The 25,842-nt window shown below is 39.3% G+C and overlaps 1 protein-coding gene across 1 annotated transcript in view; it reads left to right on the plus strand.

The window, feature by feature from the left end:
• Positions 1 to 25,842, plus strand: part of LOC118792480 (kelch-like protein 29) — a 179,663-nt gene that overhangs the window by 92,812 nt on the left and 61,009 nt on the right. Inside the window, exon 6 of the mRNA XM_036550334.1 lies at positions 22,526 to 22,664. Coding sequence (XP_036406227.1) covers positions 22,526 to 22,664 — 139 coding nt within the window. The remainder of the gene's footprint in view (positions 1 to 22,525; positions 22,665 to 25,842) is intronic.

Genomic DNA, 25,842 nt, shown 5'->3' on the forward strand with positions numbered 1-25,842 from the left:
GCAAACGCCGTTTCGGGGAATGTCGTTTTCGCAATAGGGGGTGGGGGGGGGGGGGGGGGGGGGGGTAGTGCGCTCTTTGTCCCCACCGCTCAAAGGAAGATAATTGTTCCTCCCTGCACCGGGCGAACTGCAGCGACTTCCACCTCATCCTCAGTTCCAGGGGAAAGGCACAGATGGATGAGGCGAGAGCCAGCTCACCCGCCCCGTGGACACGGGGAACAGAAACGAGGCATCTGCTAGCAGTGAACCACACAGGAGTTTCTCTCAGAACTGAGCAGCTCGCCGGCGAGAGGCTCTGCCCAGTGCGGCGGGACGCACACGCGGCCTCAGATAAAACCGTTAGCCGCCTGGCAGTCATACGTCTACACGCAATGAAAAAGAAAAAAAAAAAATCCAGCACTGTCAATCACTGTAAATTTACTGAAGCAGTTTTGGCTAAGTTCCTTGCTAAAGAATCCTTGCAACAACCGTGGCCCACATAGGAATTCAACCTGCAACCTTCCGGTTACAGAGGTCCTTAACAACTCCACTACGCTGTTAATTAAATAATTATTATTGTCTCGGTATAATGGACAAAGCATGTTTTCCAAAATGAATAGACTCTATCCCCACAGGAGAGCCAAGGTGTTGCCACTTTGTAAGGGCACATCTCTTGCCATTGAGTGACTGAAAGTATCAGTCATTGAGATAAGTGCCTAGCTGCCTGTTTGAATGCATAATCAATATGCCAAATGTAGCGTCGAATCTTCAGACGCTGTAAAAATGGTCATTATCACTGAATGAGAGGCCACCGTTAACCTTGGGTGCTCTGTTGCCATGCAACACTTTTTTTTTCTCCCCTCCACTGTACCATTCTGAATTTGTTGAAATTAAAAGCAGCTGGTTCAGTAGTTGCCCAAGGGCACGGTGTAGGAATGTGTGCTTTGACTTTCGTTAGAATTTCCTCGGATATTTCATCAGGTTACAGTCGCAGAAAACCACTCCCGTGCCTCTCAAGATTGCATGTAATGTCACGGCGGCGGAAATAATAATCTTCTGCCGGGGAAGGAGCGTGTTCGCCAGGGCACGGGCCCCCATTCCCCGCCTCTACCAAAGACCCGATAATTGAGATCAGTGGCGTAGTGTCTGTCGGAGTCGTCTTAACCTACTTTTTCCCCCCCAATAAAGTCATACTGCTGTCAGTTCGCATCACCGGTCGCCAGGGGAACTTCCAGATCCAGAGCTTCTCCGGCAATTAAGACACTGGCTCCCGTTAAAATCTGGAGGGTGTTTATTTTTTCTCAGGGTCTATCCCTTAGCTTCATCACATTAATTAACTCACACAATGGGACATGTCAAATGAAACAGCAATTTTTCCCCCTTCTCTCTAGATTTTGCAGCGGTTTCATGCTATTTTGACAAGCTGGTAATTAGTATTGTGATTGGTGTGGTTATTACATTATATTACATGCATTTATTATTATTGCTGTTATTCAAATAATGGGGAATTTTGTTGTTTCATATTGTTGATTCCATGTTGATTGTTTATGTGTATATCTGTGTTTGTGATGAGGACTGCTTGCGGCTGTGGTAGGGCATTTTAAAATGGGACTACCTCTTTTTTTACCATTTTTAAGCCTCTTAGTAGTGCTGCCAAGGATTGTATAATGCATTTGTTGAGTGGCATTCCTTTGGGACCCTGTACTTCAAGCAACGAAATGTTATTAATTTCAATACTGAGTTTTAATCAAATTGGTATTATCTTTTTCTGTCATATTAAATTGTGTACTGTATTCTTACCTCATTTGTTTGATTAGCACACCCTCTTATCTAAGGCTGCTTATATATCTTAGGTTTTACATATTATCAGTGTCTACAGCTGGGTATTTACCGAAGCTATTCGTTTTTTTTGTACCGTGCTCAAGTGTACAGCATCAAGCGGCCCCAGCCCTAGAATTCGAACCTGTTACATCCTGATTGAAATTCACTTCCTTCATCGCCAAGCTAAACTGTAAATAATTAAAGAAATCATGTATATCCACAACAGCGCGTCTGGGTGTGTTGTTTACTTAACAAGGGTGCGCTAGACATAAGCTATACATGTATCAGTTTAACAGTTGTGCGGCACTTTTTAAGTGGTACATGTGCTTTCTGTGACCCATTTTCACCTCTACTGTTTGGCTGCTCAGGCCTGCTGGGGTTTTTCTTCTCTCTAAAGAGGTCTGGTGTTCATATCTTCTATTGGCATCTTTGTGCATGGAATGGTAAACATTTAGTTTGTGGATATGGCATTGCAGCTTTTTTCACACTGCAGTAGCGGGCCTTAACAGCAAGTTATGAAGTTATTAGTTATGAAAATCTACTGTATCTGTGACCGCTGCACTGCGAGATTAATCATGCAAAGTAGATTAATTATACAGTTTCTAGCTCTTCCAACGTGACAGCAGAGGGAAAAGAGCTCTATTCTTAAGAGCGAATGATATCTCTCCTGTTTTAAAGGAAGGTGTTTGGTGGTAGGCAGGGAGATTGTGCAGGCCGTGATGTCATCCTGATCATCATCTGTGAAATATGCTTTTAAGATGAGAAAATGTATTAAGATTGCCTTGGTGTTTACATGGCAGATTATCCGAGGAACTCTTAATCAGGATTAAGTGAATTTTTAATTTGTAAAAAAGCTTACTTGTCTGCAATAACAGAGAAAAGGGCCTATTTGTCTGTAATTAGTTACCCAGAATCGTTGACTCAGGGACTGGGGAAAATAATTTTACCTGCATTCAGCGTGTGTGGCCGTCAATTTGATGATGACCTTTGTGAAGGTTTTCAGGAGTATTGTTCCTTTGCTGATTCAGCACTGGTCCACATAAAAGCCATTCACCAGATTTGCGGTCAACACTCTAAAAATGTGTTGCGAACATACTGGCATACTATTCCTGTGCCAGTTCTGATGACTTGCTTTTAATTTAAATGATCTCTTCACATTACTGTGTTATGGTAGGAAAATCTACAGTGGATAATCACAGATGTTCCATGTAAACCATTGACAGCAAATGATATATTGAGCATCTGAAGAATGAGCCAATGAGTGTTTTCGAGCACACGTGATGATGTCGTCTGTTATTTATTTATCTCTTTCTGATTTATGATCTAACAATATCCACTAGTTTCATAACAGCTTGTGATTTTGACTTGAATGGCTTCAATAATACGATAGCCCTGTGGCAGTAATGACAAGATCATGTCACCCTTCTCTGTCTCAATTTGCACGTGGTTTCCTACAGTCCTAAATTATTGTGTTCAGGGAGGTATTTTTGTCCAAAGTTGAATTCCCCAGGGTGGGATTTTTTAGAGCCCCGGGTTCCAAGACAGGAGGAAAATGACAGCTTTACTTGTTACCATATTAAAAAGAAGAAGGAGAAGAACAAGAAGAAAACCCAGTCGAGCCTGAACATTACTTTTACTGTAGTTAATATAGAGAAGCTGGATACCTCATTAAGATTGATCATTTGCTCTCCTCCCCTTCCATAGAGAAGTGCAGCTTCCTTCATTAATCTCTTCCTTTCATGATAATGCACAGGGTTACCGCTGGAGGAAGCTGCTCGCTGATGGGCGAATTCATAGACGCGAAAATCGCAATGTAGCCATGCAGCTTAGAGGGCTCACCGAACTGCTCTTCGTCTCTTGCCAGTGTGTCCAGAGCCTCATTAGAATTTCTCCTCTGCTTCTCCCCCTTCTGACTGTGTGTGTAAGTCAGTCATTTAATGACCTGTTTTCAACCCGGGAACATGATGATTAGCAGCCTGGCTGGGGGAAGTTCTGTAGAGGAGCGGATTAGCTGCTGAAAAGAGACTAAAGTCAGGATTGCTCGTTTTTCCTGGCCGCAGCCGGTGCTGAAGACGTGAGTCTTCGTTCGGCCAAGTCGAGCAACTGGAGGAGGTCCGTTCAAAATGCAGCACCACAGTACACTCACCCATTTATTTACTGTGTTGGAACTCCTCAACAAATGCCATGTCCTTCTTACAGCCATTAGTATTTGAATCTAAAGCAAAATGTCTTTTTGCAATGTATCCTTTAGCGCTAACCAGGCTATTCAAGACAAGATTGTCAAATGGGTTGTCTCCTGCCCTGAAACCTTGACCTTTCTTTGACAAGATGTTCCAGTCTACAATAGTTAGCTATCCGTCTCAGAACGTAATTGGCTCTCTGTAGACAACAGATGTTTAAAAAAGGAAGATAGGGTGACTCTCTAGAAATATCAGAAACTTGCTGTAACTTTTAACATGGACAGTAGCCTCTACATTTGCTTATACCCTTGTAACAAAAATGTTTTTTTTAAAGATGAAATGTAAGCATACAGTCTTTTCTCTGAAATAAATGAGTATACAGAACACTTTAACACCAAACTTGCAGTTAGTAGTTTAAAAAAAAAACTGATCAAAATTATTCACACTGTTTACAAGTGTAGTATTAAACCCTTGGCATGTCCAAATAGTTTCTTTTACTGAGTTGATTTGTTGTCCTACAGAAGTTTACCAGTTATGCATTCACCAGCAAGAGAATGGCTGACGGCTCAAACTGTCCAAACGACATTATAACAGACAGTATAATTTTTCAGCTTTTGAATGTTTAGGATGTTACCAGGAGGCACTTCAAGTTCGCGGTAATGGTCGAAAATATCTCATTCTCATTGGAAGGCTGGGAAAAAGAAATCTAAATAGTCCGCTGTCATGACAATAGAGATGGCAAGTTTGAATACATTGCTGACAGGGTACTTTAGAACTCCAGTCAGATATGTATTAGTGCCTAGGGGGAGCCTTTGCTATCAGAGGGAGAAGGACAGAGTCACTGCTTCCGCCCAGACTGCTGCAGGTGAGAGACACTCTACAAAATATTGCTGTGAAACAACATTGTCTTGTTGACCTCCTGTATTATGGTCCATGATATTGTTTCTAAGACTACACATTTTTGGCTCTGTGTAGAAAGAATTGTGTACGTCAGATGACCAGCTATTTATGTTTGTGTGTTTATAAATTAAAGGCCTAATATATTACTGTCACTAAGTAACATTTAATGTTAAGGAGAAAATTTCTGACGGACCCTGTCAAGTTTTTTTATTTTTTTTATTTTTTATGAAATTAATTGCTAGGAGTCAAATGTCGATGTGTTATATTGCTCATCAGGCATGAAATAGGCAGTAATGCATTATCTTTGAAGCCAACTGTAAAAATACCAGATGCTGCCAGGCAGGAAGTCAATAGCTGATGTTTTCCAACTAATGAGATTCCGAATAATTAAAGCCGAAAGAACTTGGTCACATAGATTGCAGCAGATGTATGAGTAACACAAACCTAAAACCTCTAAACAATCTCTCTCTCTCTCTCTCTCTCTCTCTCTCTCTCTCTCACACACACACACACACATACACACACACACACACACACAAACACACACACTCACTTACTCACTCACTAACACAAAATATCTACTGGGCAACTAATTAACCTTTAATGCTTTGCCCTGCTTGTTTTTTTATTTCTTTTTGGCTTTGCTATTTTTAAATGACAGACTGTTAGCGAGCCTGGCTTTTATTATGAATCGGTATGCTAACGGTTAGCTGCTGGAAGCCCTGTAATCTACCATAATCACCTCAGCACAATGGACTCCAAAAATTAATCACAATGACAGGGAGTTGTACTCCAACCACCATCAAATGCTTTTTTTTTTTAACTTAAGTACAGACATTGGCCAATAATTTTGCCTAGCCACAGAAACCTCTTCATTGATTTTTGCAGTTAAACTAATGGGTTCTGTGGGTACGGAGAGCTGTCGGCCTTGTTTTAAGTTCCACTTTTGCGCAAAGAGAACTTCCTCTGTTTTGTGACCCGTTTCGCTAACCCTCTTAACTCACAGGGTCACTTGGCCTGGGGCGGGTTGGGGGTGGGGTGTTGGGGTGTTGGGGTTTTGGCCACGGGAAGCATAAGTGTACCAGATGTGGTTATTTCTGGGAGTACTGGAACTTTAAAAAAAAAGTGTTGCCTCAGCAAAATTCCTGTTTTTGAAGAGTTTCCAATCTGTTTGGGTCAAGTGAAGATGGATACAGAAACGTGGAAACAACTGCAGCAAAACAAAGTGTGGAGTTTAAGACTGATTTCAGCTCCAGGCCCTGCCCTTTCTTAGAGCACAGGACGGAAAAGGTCAGATTCTTATTATAACATTATTCTATCACCGCTCTTTGATTCCCTTTTGATATTTTCAAACCTTAGACGTCAGTTTACAAGGTTTTCCGAACAAGGTCATTATCTCAAAGACTCCTTGTAGCTGGGTCTTAAAATGATGTGACTTCTACAGGAGTTATAAATGGGCAAGCCCACATGTGCACATGCACCCACACACACATGCATGTACATACGCACACATATTAATGTTATGTTACACGTATATCTTTCCAACGAAATATCTTGTTCACAGACACCTTTTCCTCCTCTGAAATGAAACAGTACTCTTTGTTTAAATACAGACAATATTCTTTGAAAGACAGTGTGTCTTATTAGAATAATACTCCACCTAAAAATGTGAACATGCACAGAATATATTTTACATTTTTACTATAATTTCTTATAATCATACTGTAATTTCTTAAATTCGTATGTTTCTCTTTATATTTTTAATTAATTCTTTAATCCAGAGTATATGTCTTTGAGTTCGCTGTAGTGGTTAATTGCGGATCTGCGCCAGGTGCCTTCCCTCTGTCTGGGTTGGCCGCCTCTCGGAACGCGGACGAGGGTGCGGGACTCGCCTCTGTCTCAGCGGTCTTGACAAGATGTCCTCATCAGAGCAAATGAAGCGCCGCGCCACACGCAGGAATCAGCACCGGCTTTTTAAAAAGATTTCTGCAAATTCCCCACAGCTTGACGGGGAGAGGTGCCACCGAGGTGAGACCTGACGTCTCCAATTAAATTTGCATTTTGTCTGGGAGCAACGTGAAGCTGTTCCTGGACAGCCACCACGTCACGAGGGGTTGGCCGGCGTAGCGGCGCTGTTTACGGTGCATTGAGTCCAAATATCAGCTGTCTGATAGTACACGCATTCCTGCCTGTGGCTGTGATGGCCTTAATATACGCAGGTGCATTAAATGATCGGAAAAGGGCTCGGCTGCTGCCCTCATAGCAAGCCTCTCCGTGACTGTTACTGTCTGTTATGAAAAGGATTTCTCATCCCAGGACATCCCAGAACTAAAAGGGTGCTTTTTTGCTGTGCATAAAGAATATTACTGGATAGTGAAAGCCTAGCATAAAACGCTGACTTCACTCAAAGTGGAAATAGAGAGACTTAAGAAAAATTTGATGTTGGCGATGCTGATCTAGATGTGTTTCTCAAACACTGTCTGTGGATATGCCCTTGACCATAACTGAAAATCATCAGCCATTTAGCTTTAAAGCCTTGTGGTTGTATGCAACTTCTGTTTTTTACCTCACAACAACAGTAACACTCATGAACTTTGAGGATTTGCAGAATTTTGTTTGCTTAATGCAAATACAGTTAAATAACTCTAGTGCAATACTAAAACATTAGTGAGCAATTAAAAAACTATACCGTGCAGTATGTCATTAGACCATTCCCACAAAAGTAAGAAAAAACTATTATAGCAGACACACTAAACCCCTCTATCCTCTTTGCTTCTCACAACCAAGATGGACCTCAGAAGCCTGTGTGTGTGTGTGTGTGTGCGTGTGTGTGTGTGTGTGTGTGTGTGTGTGGGGGGAGCGCTTTTTCCATGGGCGCTTCACCTGTGTGGCCTGAATGTACAGATGGGAAAGATTTTAACTCAAGATGGATAAATCTGGTGCAGCCATTTCAGTTCAGAACACTGAATGAATAATTAATTACATTAAATAGCTGAAGTTCTCAGGTAAAGCCCAGTTTAAGTACTTGACCAAGTATCTGTCATGTTGAAAAAGTAAGTTTTTTTTTTTTTTGCAGATAACAAGGTGATTTCAGCATATCAAATATCACTTACATTAAAGTAATAAGCACAATTAAATAGACCTCATTTACCTACCTAATTTATTTGATTTAGACCTAGGTAAATCCACAGTACATTCCTGAATCATCGAGGAGCAAATAAATAGGTCTTTCTTCACATACCTCTTGCCTTGTTACAAGAAGTACAAGATTGAAATACAAGATGTGTTATTATACTGTAACAACTAACAGCTGTATTAGAGTGTATATGTATGTAAATGTATCATCTGTGTTAGTTTCAGGTTGTAGTTATAACAATGTAACTATATCACAGACAGCGTGTGTACACGCTTCTGTGGACACGTCCATGTGCAGAGGAGTGTGTGCATGCTTGTTTGTGCGTGTATGCCTGTGTGTGCGTGTTTCTGTGCATGTTCTGGGTATGTGTGCTGGGACGGTTTCATGAAGAAAAAAGAGCAGTAATCTTTACTGGGTGCAGGAATGAATGAGGTGTGCGGTGTGCTGCAGTTTAGACGAGGCGTTGAGTGATTACCTGATCAGTCAGAGGGCAAATGCTCTTCATTATTTACATTTTAATCCCCTACCTCTTCAGCGGGGTTATTGGATAATAATCCAATATTGAAACTGTGAGCACCTGGGCTTCACACCTGCAGGACAAACTGCCGTTCCACATTAGGATCCTGCCTGGCTACAGCAGTAAACAACCTGTTCCAACACACACACACGCACACACACGCGCACACGCGCGCGCGCCCACATACACACACACACACACACACACACACACACACACACGCGCGCACACGCGCGCGCACACATACACACACGCGCACACACGCGTGCACACACACACACGCGCGCGCGCACACATACACACACACACACGCACGCACACACGCACACGCACACACACTCCCAACAAAAGCTGATATATACTATGTGTTGCTTAAAGTCATTGGATATCTTTAATTTAAACAACAAACTGTGTATGTAGGTGTTCTCACTGTCAGTAGGATATCCTGTCAAGTAGGATATATAGATTTATAGATTAATTAATTGGTTGATTAGTTACCACAGTGTCTGCTTCTTTATTTTGTCTGTCAATTAATTTGATTTTTGCCACTAGACAAATTTTCCCTAAGGAGGACACAAGTTTCCTTTCATTTGTTCTATTTCTAGACAGACTGGCAATCTAATGAATACCAAAAAATGATGAAAGACCATGTTTCAAATGCAGCTTAATGTTACAGAGCAGTGAATTTGACAGATACGCCATTGTACAGTCTAAATATATTTACATGTACAGTATTAATTTGAGGTTGTGTTCTCCACCCTCATTTAAAAAGCAAACAAAAGAAGCTAATACAGAACAGCAACACCACATTGCACATTGGATGCCTGTTATCTATATTATTATCATTCATACATTCATACAAGGCTGTGTTTATAGAGTGTGAAATATATTACACAGACATGCATACTTGTTTATGTTAGTGGTAACCAAGGTTTCAGATTTATATCACAGGTTTGCTATTGCACCCTTGGGCAAGGTGTTTAACCTGAACTTCTGCAGAAAATATCCATGTACATAATATGTAAAAAAAAAAAATCAGCCCTGCGAGTCATCTTGGAGAAGGCTGCCTGCCAGTTATATGAAAAAAGCCAGCAATATCCTTTAGTCTTCCTCGGAGTAAGTCCTTCTGAAAGCCCTCCTCAGAGTTAGTCCTCCGAGCGAGTCCTCCAGAGGGTCGTATCCCCCCGAGTAAGTCCCCCCGATTGGCCCCGTCGCCCCCAAGCTTGACTGCGCAACTCGGTGTACCGCCGAAGACTACAAATAGCGGCCTGAGTCTGCCACCGCTGCCCTGCGGATGTCGGGGAGCCTCGCCCTGGGACTCCTGTTCCGTCCTGTGTGTCTGTTTGCCTTGCAGGTTCAGCATAACACTTGCAGGATTTGGTGGGGTGGGGGAAACAGTGTTGTGTCTGGAAGGGCAAGTGCTAACCCCCCCCCCCCTTCCTTTTTCTTTTTGCCGTGAAGCACAACAAAGGCATAACTGGTCCTATCAACCGGTTTTCCTGGCATTCTTCTCTGGCTCTCATTTCACTTCCAGACTGGTCTGGGTTCCAGTATCTTTGAGAGAAGCCATGTCTAAGGGTATGGAGGGAAATATTGGTTTTAATTTTGCCCGAGGAGTCTCAGAGGTACAGTATGTATTATAGTTTGTTTTTGAATTTGGAAATAGTGATACTATATGCCTGGAGTTAGTGCTGCTGTGGTAGAGTGGAGGATTGACAAAAAATGGCTACAGTTTCCTTGAAGCAGTTTGTGGAATTAAGAATGATTGTGCTAATAGAGTTGAGTTCATTATAAAAGACTGAGAAATGCTGGATGTACTTTTTGTCTCTTTGGAATAGATTACTTTCACCATTGGTTTGGCCCTGAGAATGTTTTATTAGGACCTTCAATTTATATATGCATGGGATTTTGGCATGTTCTCAGATAAATAGGGAATGCATTTCCTTGAATGCATTTTATTGAATCATTTCGGTGTTAGTTTGTACAAAAACAAAATAATCACTGTGCAGCCTCTCTCATATAAAATAAATCAGAGATTGATTGAGTTCAAATGAAACCAGGAATGCAAGGTATTTATTGCAGGGTCTGTCTGTCATATTTTAATGGAGCTGCATGCACACAGGTCTTCCCATTGCAGACAATGAGAGCCCAACATTGAGAAGAGCACACTCACTTAAAAACACAATTCAGTTTAGGAAGAAAATAAAATACATATATATATATAAAAAAAAACCAGCTACTGCTTTGGCCAGCATTGTGTTTGTTTCCCTTTTTGAAACCAAAGCTCTGTTGTTTCCATGGCGTCTTCAGAGATGGAGAACTCCACTTACAAATGGTAGAAGCTGCCAGCTTCATTAGGCCAGCAGTATAATGAATGTCTGTTGCCGTGGTTCGCTCGTCAGAAAGCTTCCCAGAGATCATTTAGACACAGCGCTTTCACAGTGGTGTTTGTAGAAGAAGGAACACAGATGGTTCTTGCATCCCTAAGTGCCTCCCTCTTACCGCACCTTACGGATTTCCTCCTCTGTAATATTTTCTCACGTAAATATCGCACGCACTCGCTGATTGAGATGCCATTTCTTTTTTTTTCTTCGGTCACGAGTCTCAGAACTCGTTCAAAATTCAGTAAATCCGGCCGGACAGAAAACCCTATTCTTTTGGGTTTTGACACCTTTTTTGAGGAAAAAAGACATCTCTTTCTTTGTTTGAGAATTGAGACTGTCCCTTTCTTTTTGTTTTGCTTTGTTTTGTTTTTTCGGCCTCGATCTGGGCTTTGTTTATCTATTTCAGTTGGACTCAGTTACATTTAAGTACACTATTTTCGGCGCGTACACAAAAAGCTTCTAAAAGGCCTCAGTATAAAGGCACATTGTGTCCTTCAATGGTCTTTGTGTGCATTTATTCTGACCTTATTCCTCTGTGTTCTTTCCCTGTGTGAGTGCCTTTCAGAACTTCTTATTTCAGATCTACACTTCCATTGTTACCCATTCAGAGCGCTTTTGTGCTAAAAAAAGAAACATTTTGTGGGCTATTCTCTCATGCCACTGACTACGTTCCTTTTTTCACTGTTATTAAACGGAAACTATTTCCAAAGTTCTGCTTTGTGTCTCTGTTGACAGAATTTTTGCTAATATTATTTAGGTATATCTTTTAACTGGCAGTCCAGGAATGACTCGAATAGCTAGTGTGGCATGATACATAAAATACATCACTGGAGCAAAGATAACAAACAGAAACATACTGTAGTTATAAAGCCATCAGAATTACAACAAATAGCCATCTACGCTGTGGTATAGTATACGCATTCATCATACCGTTAATGTTATCATTTTACATTCTTCTCATAAAAAAATTCTCATAAATCTGGCACTGTTCCAAACCCGAACCCACAGATTGTCAGTTGAAATAAGGCCATATATACCAGCCTGTGAAAAGATGGGGTTTTTTTTTCCCTCCCCAGAGCTGGAGCCATTACCCTTTTGGAAGGAAAAGGGAAAAAAAAAATGCCACCATCTCATTTTTAGCAGCGAGTTATTTTACTGCGCATTTATGACTGCAAACAGCCTGCCCGAGTTTAACACCTCCGAGTGTTCGGCAGGGCTGCCTCTGCATTCATAGGAGGTGTAGGCGTGCTGATTAGGTCAGCGCTGTGGACATTATTAGCATATCATTTAATATGAGCATATTTAATCTCCCCGTCTTTCAGCAAGGTTCATGGGTTAAAAAACAGCACAGCTATTCCAAACTGTCTCTATTCACGCTAAGAAGAAGGAATTAAAGGGCAATTTTATCAATTTTTTTTTTTTTTTCTTTCCTTGGCTATATATATGTCTGTGTCATTTTAACATATTCTGCCTGTTGACATAGAAAAGTAATACACAGAAAGACAAATTTACTAAAGTGTTACGTGAACTTTTTAGGCTTGCCAAAACATGCATTAATGTGCAATAAGGTACTGACAGGGATAGTGCCTGGGTACAGTACGTACATACTTCTTCATATGAATATGTATAACTTGGATGATACAATGTGGACCAATGTGGTGCATTTACTTGATGGGTTCATCCTGCCCAGTGCGGTACTACCAACTAGTATTTCATCAAGAGCTATTTTCTCCATATAAATTAGGGTCAGTTTATGCATTTTCAGTTGGTAGATGGCATATAACTTTTTCTGATTTAAATGCAAAATATTTTATGTTGTAAAGCCTCTTCAGATTTAACATATGAACAATACAGTGTGGTTAAAAATAGCGAAAGCACATGTTTTGTAAAATATACTGTGTATTACCATAAATTGAGTAAATCTATATTTTCGTATGTTGTTTCAGTTGCCATTTTGGAACTCATTTAGCGAATTACCTACTTCCTACTGTTACTCTATATGCCTGTTAGCCTATTCAAGATGTGACAATGCTGTTTATGCAGATGTACTCTGAATACCCTGCGTGCAGATGCATTGGATTAAATATGATGTTCTCACCGGTGTTTCTTTGACTGTCGTGACTTTTATGATCTAATTCCTGCTGTCATATTTTGTATTTCTGTGCTGTGATTGGCTGTATTTATGTTTATGTTCTCCTTGTGGTGATGTGCTGTCCTTTGCTCCATGAAGCTGTGACAATATTGTGTTTATTTAGAGTGACTGCGTAATTACTTGCTGTCCATAACTGCTCTCAGTAAATTGGTTGTTAACGTTATAATTCCTGTAACCACACTGAACCTGTGTGGCACCTGACACCATTGTGAATTTGACCCTCAATTCATTGGAATGGCATAGGAGAATAATTTATTATAATTTCCCAGCAAAATTCTGAAAAAACTCTCCCTCATACTACAGTGGGAATCAGCTGATGTAAAATAAAATGTGGCAAGCTATACTATAAAAAACTTGATGATCCTAGGAGCTTCCCTCATTTATACTTACTAACCTATATTCTATTTATTCCAGCAATCCAGTCATCCTTCAAAGAGGTTTTATAAAACAGCAAATAGGGAAGGAATGGGCTTCGGTATTCAGTAATAATCAATATCTGTAGCAGACAAGGACCAGTAGAATATTTTCTGATTAGTTGTTATCAGTAATGATGGTCTCTACTGATTGATGTCTGACCCCCACATTTCCAGCCTCTATCTTATTGGTAACAGAAAAGAAATCCAATCAGATTGTGGTGGTTAATTAAACCAGTTTGATACTAATTAGTGACTCATCCTGTAGAATACATGAAGCATAGTGTAGAACAGGTTGTACTGGAGCTATGTGTTATTCTGAGGTATAGTTACAAACTGGCACTTTGATGTATAAAAAAAAAAAAATCACACTAAGTTTGCCAGGAAATATAGTGCTACAAATACAACTTCTTTATATTTTAGAGCCAGAAGTTTACTGGAGTCACTCAGGGATACGGTGTCAGTATTCCACAAGGGAGTCAAACCTGTAACCTTTCCTTTCTGAGTTCTGCCCTTTAAGCAGTACACTATACTGTCACAAACTAGGGACATATTTTTGGGCTCTCATACCACTTAAACTGCATGGCATGTCCTCTCACCTGGGTGAAAGGTGTAGGACATGGCCAGGTTCTGAAACCAAGGTGATGTCTGAACAGGTGCTTTCAGTCCTTGCTGGAGGATGGTGATTATTTTTTGCAGTTTTTTTGCTCTCCATTGTTGTGATTAAGGATGTTCTTGGTTGCGGATTTGCATGCATGTTGTACATACAGCAAACCAAAATCACCTATCCAAACCACATTAGCTATACATAAATAAATTTAAAAAGCTGCATAATGTCTGTACATATAATAGGTGGGGATGTGCCTAGTGTACGATTATGTTGAACGAACCTCCCAGTGGGGGAAAAAAATCTTTGTTTCCCGAATTGATTTTCGGGTTGCTATTTCTCGATTCACGATTTTGAAGAAAGGGAGATGCTTTTTCGGCATTCGTATTTGCCAGTGCTGTACTTGTTTCGAGGTGCCAGCCAGCTCTGTCAGCATGAGCCAAAAAGCATGTGCTTTCATTCATGAATGATTTGCCCCTCAAAGGCAGTCGCCCCTTTTCAAGAAGGGTTTACTCAGCGCTCAGATGGCTAAAGGTGAGACTGAAGCACTTATTGAAATAGACATAGACACAGCATGGATTCAGTCCCATCTTTGAACCGCCTAGACTTTGCGTGGGCTGTAGAGTCCCCCTGAATTATTATATTCAGCTGCTCCTTCTCCTAGATAAACAGCATGTCCAAGTGATATTGCATTTTTATGCATTTGTGCTTATTTTGGATGATTTGATTTATTTTGCATCAGTTTTATCTGGGTGTGTGTGCATGTGTGTGTTTATATATCTATAAAAAAACACATAATATGCCTGTGTATATAAACCAATGTGTGTGTATTTGTAGAATGGCTATAAAATGCAGTATTCATTTTAAATAAAACATCAATGTGGTATTTCAAATTGAAGATATTGCATCTCTGCTCCATATTGGAATTGTAAATCAGGGTTATTTATTGTGCCGTGAAAGCAGTGTTCAGCATATAGTACAGAGCAGGTGTCTACTGCAAATTTCTTAAAGGTAACTACTGAGAAAAGATGTTGCCATTTGAAGGAAGCATTTTCAGCTGATATTTCCAGGTGATAAAAATACTATTACCCAGTCACCTGTGACATTGAATGAGTATCTCTTTGTACAGTTGTACTTTCATAGCATTCAGAGTGTCCACATGCATTTTTTTCTATTATATATTATACATTATAATTTCATCATTCCAATCTTAGTGTGTACTGTGTCGCAACTCTGCAATATAGTATACTGATATATAATTAGTTGCCTCAATTTCTGCTATACTATTGGAAATTTAATTGACATAATACTGTAGACAACAGTTCAGTCTATTATAAATAAGTAATGATTCCATTCTGAAATATATGCAAGAGTTTGCCTTATTATTTATAACCCCTTGATACATTGTTATAGCGTATACATGTTTGCAGCATTCATGCTGAAACATTTCCCATCTTATGTAAATATTTCACCTGAAAAGGTAGTTACTCTGATATACAGTTTAGCAAAATATGTGCAATTCCATTGTATAGTAACAGGAGAAATTAAACAATTTCCTATACAAAGGAAATCCACAAACAAAACCCTGCTTGACTGTTTGCCATTTACTAGCCATTTACTATGGGTTAGAGATAGTTGCACATGGTTGCACATTGTCATTTATCTCACAGACATTTTGGACATTATAAGATTGTTTAGCCATTTTTTACAATACATTTTCTCTAAATATTAAAGAAAAGGAAAGTCAACCAACAAGCTAACAGAAAAGCTAAAGTCTATCCTGTCGGAATACGAAAAGCCAGTTCCTCAGTTTGAACTGTTTGCGTCATGGGAAGCGTATGATTCCTGGTGAGATCTGAAACGGCGTATTATGGTAATCTCTGCATCGCGCTGGCATATTTTCATGGCGTTTCCGTTTGTTCTGTTCACCATAATGCAGACGAATGTTTTTTCCCCTCTCACTGTAAGTAATGAGAACATTTGTGAATTTATTGGCTCAGGTGAAATTAATTGAGGTCTCTTGGGCTATGCTGTGCCACATTTATTAGAATATTTTGGGTGCATATTTATAGACATAGCCATTCATATTTTCCTGTTTATTACTTCTGTTCATAATATTTTCTGTCGTACCTCCCGTTTTTTTCCCTCTATTTATTTACTCTCATGAGAGCAGTCGTTCTTGTACCATCATTGGACAAAACAGTCATATAATTTTCCTGCTTAAATTTATTTTATAGATTATGAAATCTGAAAATAAATCCATTCCAAAAATAAATCCATTCACTTGGCATGGTAAGAGAAGTTTGAAGCTTGCCACAAAGACATTCATCATACGTCTCTTAAAGTACTGACAGAACTGCAACTGATAAATCAACCTGTTAAAAGGATACTTTTGCAAAAAAAAAAAAAAAAAAAAAAAAAAATTGGCTAATTATACTGGTGTGAATGCCATCTTTCCAATTCACTGTAAGGAAAATGAAGAACCGTTGTCCTCAGCCACGATCTAGGGCACGGACATGTTGAATAAAATCTTTCATTTTACATTGATCAGGGTTTTTAACCAGAATATTAATGCAGTCGCTGTTAACACCTATTAATTAATTGCAGGTGTTATTCAAGGTTTTTCCTGCCCTCAAAAATAGTAAAACCAAATGTAAATGTCCATAGTTTAGTGTTGAATTAGAAATTTTAAGTTAAAGATGTTATAGATCAGGAAATACCATCATAGCTACGAAAGAATAGTTGTTTCTGTAAAAGGATGATGGAAAGATAGAAACCGAATTTGTACATTAAAATGATAAGCAGGTTAATACAGCATAGCACCTAGTCATTGTGGTGTTAAAAACAGAATCTGAGCAGTTAGAAATTTCCCAGTCTGAAATAAAGCAAAAAAAGTCATTTAGGACAAAATTTAATGCTGCCTCGTATGTTTTTAAGTGTATTTGTTATTTTTTTCCTGAACTTGATGTGCCCCTAGGATAAAAGAATAGCCTAGAATTCAGATTTTTTTTTTGTAAAATTTACCAATTCTGTCTTTTTTTTCAGTTGTCACTTCAAACAACCAAGCCTGATCATGTCTTTAGTGGTGACTCAAACCTTTTGACTAGACTCAGACACTCATGTGCCCAGGTCCAAGCATCTGAAGTACAGTGTATGTACATCCATTGCAATGTCAAATCCCTTTAAAAATGTAAAAGATTACAAGTCTAACCCTGCCCCTACAACTCAGAGTCACCCTTTTGCTCCAACCATATTACTTTCCCTAACCCTAAACCTCCTCAAGCTTTCATGTGGTTACACTTATGAGCCCTTCAACAGCAGTACTGTTTACACTGTATTTACATAATTACAGTGCATTTAGTGTACCTACTACTACTCAATGTGAAGTGTGCTACTGCATAAACCACTCTGCTGTATCCGTTCATCAAAATACATTCAGACTCCTGCAGACGATGACAATGTATTATAATTACATTACTGACCTTGTGATACACTGTAAAGTAAAACAAAAAAAATCTGTCATTCAGTTTACGAGGAGACCAGAAAGGTAGGATACCATTCTTTGACAATAAAGAAAAACATAGGTTTTCAGAGGTACGGATGCTTGTCCATTCAAGCCCTCGCGTGGTGAGGAAGTCATATCCTTAAGAATAATATATGGAGCAGACAAAAGAAAGCCTGTCAAACCAACTACAGTACTCTAAAATGAAATCTAAAGGAAATGGACCATGAAAACCATCATCCAAAATAAAAATTATATGGTATTTGCAGTGAAATTCAAATTGACCTTAAAATAAAACATAGTTCAGTAATAGGAGCTGAAAATACATCACCAAAATAATTCTGTTTGCATAAATATCGCTGGTGTGCTGTATTGTTGATAACACAACAATTTTTTTATTATTGTTGTTACGATGTCTGTGAAAATTACAAACGAAAATTAACAATAAACACATAAATAAATTATTTAGCATTTTTTTTATTTAAAATTATTTTTTTTTTTTTCAAAGTGTTCCTTTGAAAAATGAAAGACCTCCGTTTCAGCCGAGGACATACGAAACACTTCATGTACTGTGAATTAACCAAACAGTCATACATGATAACATTCTTTATAATATCTCTAAATAAAGTCTTTAAATGTAACATTTCAACATGGTTGAATGCTCAACAGTATAGCTGCTCTAATATTTCGTATTTAATAGGACAAGACTTTTGCCAAAAACGAAAACGGGCACGAATGAATGAAAGAGGTTCCTGAATCTTGGCGCTGAATAAATCTAGACGTGGAGAACAAAGGTGCGCTTAAAATTCAGTCTTAAAAAGGTAACTCAGCGTAACATCTTAATTATTTTGACATCGTTTTAGACTTTGTAAAGAAGCGCTCTCCATCCCCATTCTTCCTGAGTCCACATGAGTCACTGTTTTGCATCTTCTTTATACTTTTCAAAGTTCTGTTTTTTTATTCAAATGTATTCACAATAGCACAATAAAATCAGGATCGTGCAGACAGCCATATGAAAGAAATGTGCATAACTCCAAAAATTAGACAAAAACCACACCAGATATTCCCTTTGCTCTTGGGTTTGATCAGTACAGTGATGCCTTGTTGCTGAGTTATACTTAGAGACTTACAGCGCAATGGTGGTTATAGAGATAATTATGTTTATAGTTTGGTTGTATACACAGATGGATGAACACGTACAGTATATATGAGCAGCAATAATAATAATCAGAGCTCTGATTATTCTTAAAGCACTTTCCATGTTATAGAAAAAATAAGGCATTTGAAATGAAAATTGTTAAAACAAAAAGACATTTTTATGGAGATGATGACAAACAGTTGAAATTGAAAAACATAGAGTTTTGTATAGTGTTGCATGAGTCCCGGCTGGGGTTTTTCCCCTCCCTATTTAGAAGGAGCGATGTGGGGTCTATTTGGGGGTTGCATGGCCCCCCCCCCCCCCCCCCAGCCCCCCACACCCCACCCCAGCAAGCATTCCTTCCTGCTCTACATCCAGGAGAAGGAAAGCCGCCATTGGCTGTTTCACACTCTGGCCCTGTGATATGGTTGTTCTAGGGCGAGAGCGCTGGCCCACTTTAATAAAGGATAATTAGCTTCTCCAAGCTCTACTTCAGGTGCGGGCCGTCTGAGTGACGCCATTGTTTGCAGACAGCTGTGCACATCGGGCCCCCCCCGGGGCCTTATTCAAACCTCACGGGAGACGGAGGCCAGGGGTGCTGCCGCCAGCCGCAATGTAAAATTGAAGGTGAAAGCCATATCGCTCGCCGAAAGACGGGACAATGTGGGCTCCTTTTCATGCAGCATTCAATTACGCCCGCCGTCGCCACAGCGCGGCTAATCAGAACTCCAGCTGCCTGATGGGAACAGAGCAGTGTAATAAGTCTGGGGGGGGGAGGTATTGGGGGGGGAGAAGGAGAATACTAAACACTTACAAGTGTGCTGAGATCGGTTACAAGGGTTTGCGAGTGCGTCTGGCGTCGATTAGCGGTGCCAGCCACGCACACCGTGCGTTTTCCAGCCCCGCAGGTATGACTCATCTTCATTTGCTGGCACGTCGTCTTGTCTGCCGCGCACCTTGATTGATGCAGAGGTGTTGTTGATCATTCTGCCGAGGTGTTTTTTTTTTTTTTTTTTGGCAAGTTCTGTGACGCTGTTTTAAAATTCCACGTCCGAAGCAGAGTGGGTTGATAAAACGCTTCCTTATTCATCACGCGTAACCGTCCGGCGCTGGCCATCCTCGCTGGTCAGGTACATGTTGTTCCCACACTCCCCCCACCCCAACCCGTGGAAGATAAGCTGATATTTTCACAAAATTAAATAAATAAGTAAAGTTTAAGGAGTATCATGAGTAAATAGGCTGATCAGACTGACAGTATAGCTAAGTACGTGCATGCTTCATAGATTATCAATACAGATTAGTGTCCTCACTGCATCATTGTCCGGCAGTGAATAAATAGCTACTGTAGAAGTAAATGAGGTTTTTTGAAACTGGTTCAATCGAAGCCCCTTTTGTGAAAACAAACGCTTCATCAGCCGTCAGTGATGTTCGAACGGACTCCTTAATTACCACACTGAAATTGTATTGTCACTCATAAATCCATGGTAGATTTTTCTTTTTCTGGATGACTGAGGTGTTTTTCACTTTCTTTCACAAATCGTTTTGATTTAAAAATGTCTGTTTTGTGTATGTTTTCTCATGATAAAACAGTATGACCCAGGTGGTGATACTTTCAGTTCTGAGTCTCCCTGTGTTGAACCTGTGTTGAACTCTCTCTGAGTTTACCCAGTCTTGGGCCATGCATCAGTTTTATAACTGTACATGTACTTTTAGTACTGTGCAACCCCTGTGGAAACTACACAGTTTTAGTTTACGTACAATACTGTCTGAAATTACCACAAAGCTTGTATTTCACACCGGACATAACACACAGAGAGTGTGTAAATCTCTGTAAAGACTATTGTGAATGTCTTTAACTATAATTAACAATCCTAAGCACATATTGCATTTTTTATATTCTGAGACATCATTATGAGTTTAATGGTCATGAAAATTCGTAATAAATATGGTTTACGTCAGGGAAAAAAAGGTTTGCAAAATTTAAGCAGCATAGCAGGTACATGGAATGCCCCTCTCAGAGTAAAAAGAGCTATCATGGGCATTTATATACGAACTGAATATGGTGTATCTGTCTGGTCTCAGGCTCCCTAGTAATCAGACTCTCCTTTGTTGAAGCTCTGCTGTGCTGTGCCAGTCTGAGTGCTGCGCTGAGTGATTTGTGAAGTTGTGTTTGTATTTTTTTTTCGTTCCTAATTGATCACTCCTAAAGGAAAAGAGCACTCTCCTCTTGAAGTACGCCCACTCCTGAAATCACAGTTTTGCCTCTGACCTCCCAGAAAAAAGGATGGTTTCTGTAGTTTTTATACAAAGTTTTTTAGTGCTGTTACAGTTTTACACAGGATTATATGCTGTTCACACTTTCAAGTGGTGGTGGTGTGTTTGACAAAATGTGAGTTATGTTTTGGGTGAACGGAGGCAGGAATGCAATATTGCCAGTCTAAGCTGCAGAGCAAATATAAGATCGTTCATCTCACCAGGGAGATTGCCCAATCTGCCATCCTTCCACGTCTACATAAGGAGCTCAGGTTCTTGTTTTAATTGTCTTACAGGGGAGTTCCCAGTTGTGGGAGTACAGGCTGTACAGTTCAGGGACAGAATGTTCCGTGTAAAGTGCAGAGAGTCAGCCGTCTTGGTTGCTACTGATAGAGGATCTTTGCTGTAATTATCTAGAAGATGTTGACCTTTGACCCGATCAGCGTGACAGGAGAGCTCAGTTCCTGCGCAGAGAGCATTACTGAGAGAGCAGTCCTTTCCTCACTGTCAAGTGCAGTTTGACCTTGGGCTACCTCCTCATTAAAATTAGATGCTAAACCACTGCTGTCTCATGCATTCAATGTCAGCTCATGAAACACCAATTGTCAGATTTTTGTAGCGTCATCAGTTGGGAGTGGCTTACCATGACCTTTGATCAAGGACCATGACCATGATCTTTTTTTTGTATCATATTCCATCATTTAGTGTATGTATTTGTTCATTATTTAGTTTGTTTGTCTGTATGCATTCCAAGGTAATGGGATGTTTTTTTGGCATTTATTGTTATTTTTATTTCTTCAAAGAACATCATTTCCCTAACGTTATTATTTGGCTTAGAAAATGTAAATCGAAACTAGCTTCTATTTTTTTCATGACACATCTGGAAAATTGTTCAAAAGAAGAAAATCTGGCATAAGTGAAGTGCCAAACTGAGAAAGGTGCTCTGAAAGTTGACTGGGTCAAATCTGTGTAAATAATATTGAGCAGATGACTTCAGTTCAGAACTGAAGAAGGACAGAAGCATTGTAGTACCTCTAAACCGTAGCTCCGTCAACATTTTTTACCCTTTAAAACAAAAATTGTTGATTTTTTTTTGTTACTGCATTTACATTGAAGCAAAACAGTCAACATTATCAGTTGCTTTAACTTTCTTATAGTGTCTTTTGAAAATGTATTATTCTTTGTCTGAAAATGTATTATCCTGATTATGTTACAAGTTTAGTACCTGTTTATTCATATCTTTTCCATGTTTATAATTTACACTTGTCTTTTCATTTGCTCCTCAATTTGAGGACTTCTCTCTTTAAAGAATTGTGTTGCTTGCTTAATTTGCTAAATACACATTTCCTGCTTATATTTTGCTGTGTGAATGCATTTTTTCTTTTCCTCTTTTGCATACCATGTTATTGAACTAGCTAGATAAAACAAGTACAGTAGTGTTTTGTTGTTGTAATCACTGATATTTTTTGTTATGGATTTTTTTTAAAACAAAAAGAAAAACTAATTTGGAACATGGCAATGTCTGTTTTTCTTTGTTCTACAGAGATGTTGAAGGAATTGAACCAGCAGCGCAGAGCGAAAGAGTTTACAGACCTGAAAATTATTGTTGAAGGCAAAGAGTTTGAAGTCCACCAAAATGTTCTAGCTTCCTGCAGCTTGTATTTCAAGGACCTGGTCAAAAGGTTTGCCTTCCTCCAGCAGTTGATCTGGTCTGTTCTTTTGTAGGACGCTTTTGTGTCGCTTTTTTTTCCCTCCCCCTCTCTTCCAGGTCTGTGAAGACAGAGGTTCCTGTCACAGGGCCAGTAGCCATTCCTTCCACACTCAAATGAATGTATTTCAATATGGAAAGGTCAACCTCCTTTGTCTAACCTTTTCATCTCCATGGAGTAAATTAACAAATTTCCATTTTAATGGGCAGAGAAAATGTTCCATGACTGGGGATCATTTTTAAAACATGGAAGAACTTTCCAAAAAGTTTGAACTGAAGAATAATTCATTGGGCTTCTAGACTATCATAGTTACTGTACATTGGGCAAGTCCGAGGTTGTGTGGGCTACTTTATATGTTTTAAAGGATTTACTAAAAGCTGAAAGGATTTAGACAGAAAAACAAATGCTTGTTTTTTTCATAGAATTACTTTTACAGGTGAAAAGTGCTGACTTCCTCCCATGTCTTCCTGTCAGTTATGCTCTCTGCATATGTGTGTTTATTTCCCATAATTTCACTGTTTATACTTTCTGCACTTGACTTTGGTAGCCGACAGATAGGACTCAGGAAAAAGTAAAAAAAAAAAAAAAAAAAAGCCTAAAACTCTTGAGAAACCTAGCTGTGATTAAAACATTTTTCTGTATGTGAGGTTTTGTCTCGCCATTTGCCATTCACAGTCTTGTTTGAGGAGCTTTCAGATTTAATTTAAAAATGTCCAAAAACGATAAGTTTAATCAAATATCCACTCCTGAAGAAAATCTGAATGTTAATCTGGATATTGTGGAAGATAGCACAGTTTAACACCGCTGAGGGGCTGTGTTTGTGCATAGCTTCACTTGGAGAGCAACATGTCCTAATACACTTTTATTTATTCTTTCCATTTTACGATGAAGTGTTTCAGTTCTGTGTATTTGCAGGTTTTCTCGCCTTGATCGGAGCTTTGACTGACTCTTTTTTTTTTTTCCTGCCTCATTGAAATCGTGTGGGTTTTTATTGTTCTGTTCTGTGACAGACGGACACTGGATGTAGGTACAGTAGCTCTAAACCATTAGAATGCAGGCACATCCCATACAGTACTGCTACCAGAGCCCCCCCCCCCCCCCCCCCAACGAGGTCTACAGTGCATGTCTGCAGTCTCAACAAAGCCATTGTGTGGCATGCATTCACTCAAATGGATACGATTCCCTGGGAATCTAAGAGAGTACAGTACCAAAGCTCTCACTGACTATACAGCATTAACCTAATTGTGACATGTTCAGAGCCACCTGTCCCTTTTTTTGGAGACAGTTAGCTTGGCACCTATTGAATCAGAGAATTTGTTTACGTTACACGGTAATTCATCCAGTTTTAGTTAAGAACACGCATCGTGATTCAGGCAACTTTTTGCATGCAAAACGACATTGTTCTCTGTTTTTCAAACAAGAACAAATTGGGGCATGCCTCCAATTAGCTTTGTTGTTCTCCTCCAAGCATTTGGAACACAGTGTTTTATCTTGGAACATGCTTGTTTGTTTCTGACAGTCTACGGTACATTTATCTATTTTGAAAAGTGAACATGTGTTTGCTCTTTGGCAGACTTGCTGTAGGTATCACACTGTGAAATGTGAATCCAGCCACATGATGACTTTATCATTAAAAAATCCAGAGGTGTTACTACTCTTCTTAAAAAAAAAGTTTCATATTCAGCCTCTGCTTTCTGTAGGATTTCAGTGGAGATGTGTCTTCAGCCTTTGCATTTTCCTGGACTTGATACTGTTAGTTTGAATTCCAACAGAATATTTATAACAGCAATTATGGTGATAGTGACTATATATACTTGATTAATTTTATTTATGCAAGATTGCACCTTTCAAAATAAAAATGATAAAAGCTAGTATGAAATATTATTTTTATTTTTATTATTATTAATAGTAGTAGTATTAGTAGTTTTATTACTATTATTATCCAGTAACTCCTGATCTTTCAAAGTTACTGTTCATCAGTTACATTCAGTGAGAGCAGCCTCCAATTCATATTTACCTCAGAGATTACAGGCCCTAGTACAGTTTCTGTCCTTATCAAATACAGCACAAAGTTATCTGTTCCATATGACTGCTGTTGCACACCAGACGCTTGAGCTAACATTGATGGCGCACCATAAGCATCTGGAAATGCAGCCCATGTTTACTTTAGGTATATATGAAATATTTAATGCTCAATAATGAATATTTACTTTTGTGAAATATTATAAATGTATGGCTGTAGAATTTATGTCATTGCCAAAGGCTGTAGTGTTTCAAACCGAAGGATTTTTACATTAAAAATTAAATGTCTGGAAGTCACTGATGTCCATTAATATTAGAAAGAATATCAGGATGTAGAGGACGTTGTATGCTATGTAAGTAAGCACTTTTTATTAGTCTAAGCATGGTTGTGTGAGTGTCGCTCGCACACACACGCATATAAAATGTACAGTATGTGCATAATCAAAAAACGCAGGATCCTTCAGATCTAAAAATGACCTCTTTCACGGTCATAAAACTTATAAACCATTCTCAGGCTGCGGTAAGACTGTCCTTTAGCATTTCATGTGTAGTCTCACTTCCAAGTAGGTTTCCTTCTTGATTTTAACTTCTTCACTTCTACCAAACACTTTTTTTTCAAGCTGTGGCCCAGCAGCGGCCTCTCTCTTCAGTCTTTCTAGCTTTTCAGGAAAGCTGCCCTCTTTCCATTCTTGATTTATTGGTTATGTACAGTGTTTTCCAAAAGGGACATCTGATTAGATCACCAAAAGGAGTGGTCTTTTGTTCCGCTAACTCACTGCTGCATCAGTTGAGTTGCAGTGGAACAACAAGGAGTTTCAGGTTCCTACCCCCCCCGCGCTCAGCACTTATGCTGATTCGACACGAACGATTCACAAAGCGGCTAATAAGGCTGAATAGATGAGACTCAGTGGCTGACTGTTTACTGATGTTCATCCAGGCTTCATTCAGTCCTCCCATTTTGCAATTTGTGCTACATGTTTGACAGGCAAATTTAACCAAGGCCTAGTTTTTTTTTTTTTTTTTTAAATATATTTACTATTTTTACCCCTGTTTCTCACAGACTGTGATGAACTCAGTAATTACAAAAGATGAATTTAAAAATTGTGTAAAGAATGAAAAAAAGAACACC

This window comes from Megalops cyprinoides, chromosome 17 (genome assembly GCF_013368585.1).
Source record: "Megalops cyprinoides isolate fMegCyp1 chromosome 17, fMegCyp1.pri, whole genome shotgun sequence".
Lineage (NCBI taxonomy): Eukaryota > Metazoa > Chordata > Actinopteri > Elopiformes > Megalopidae > Megalops > Megalops cyprinoides.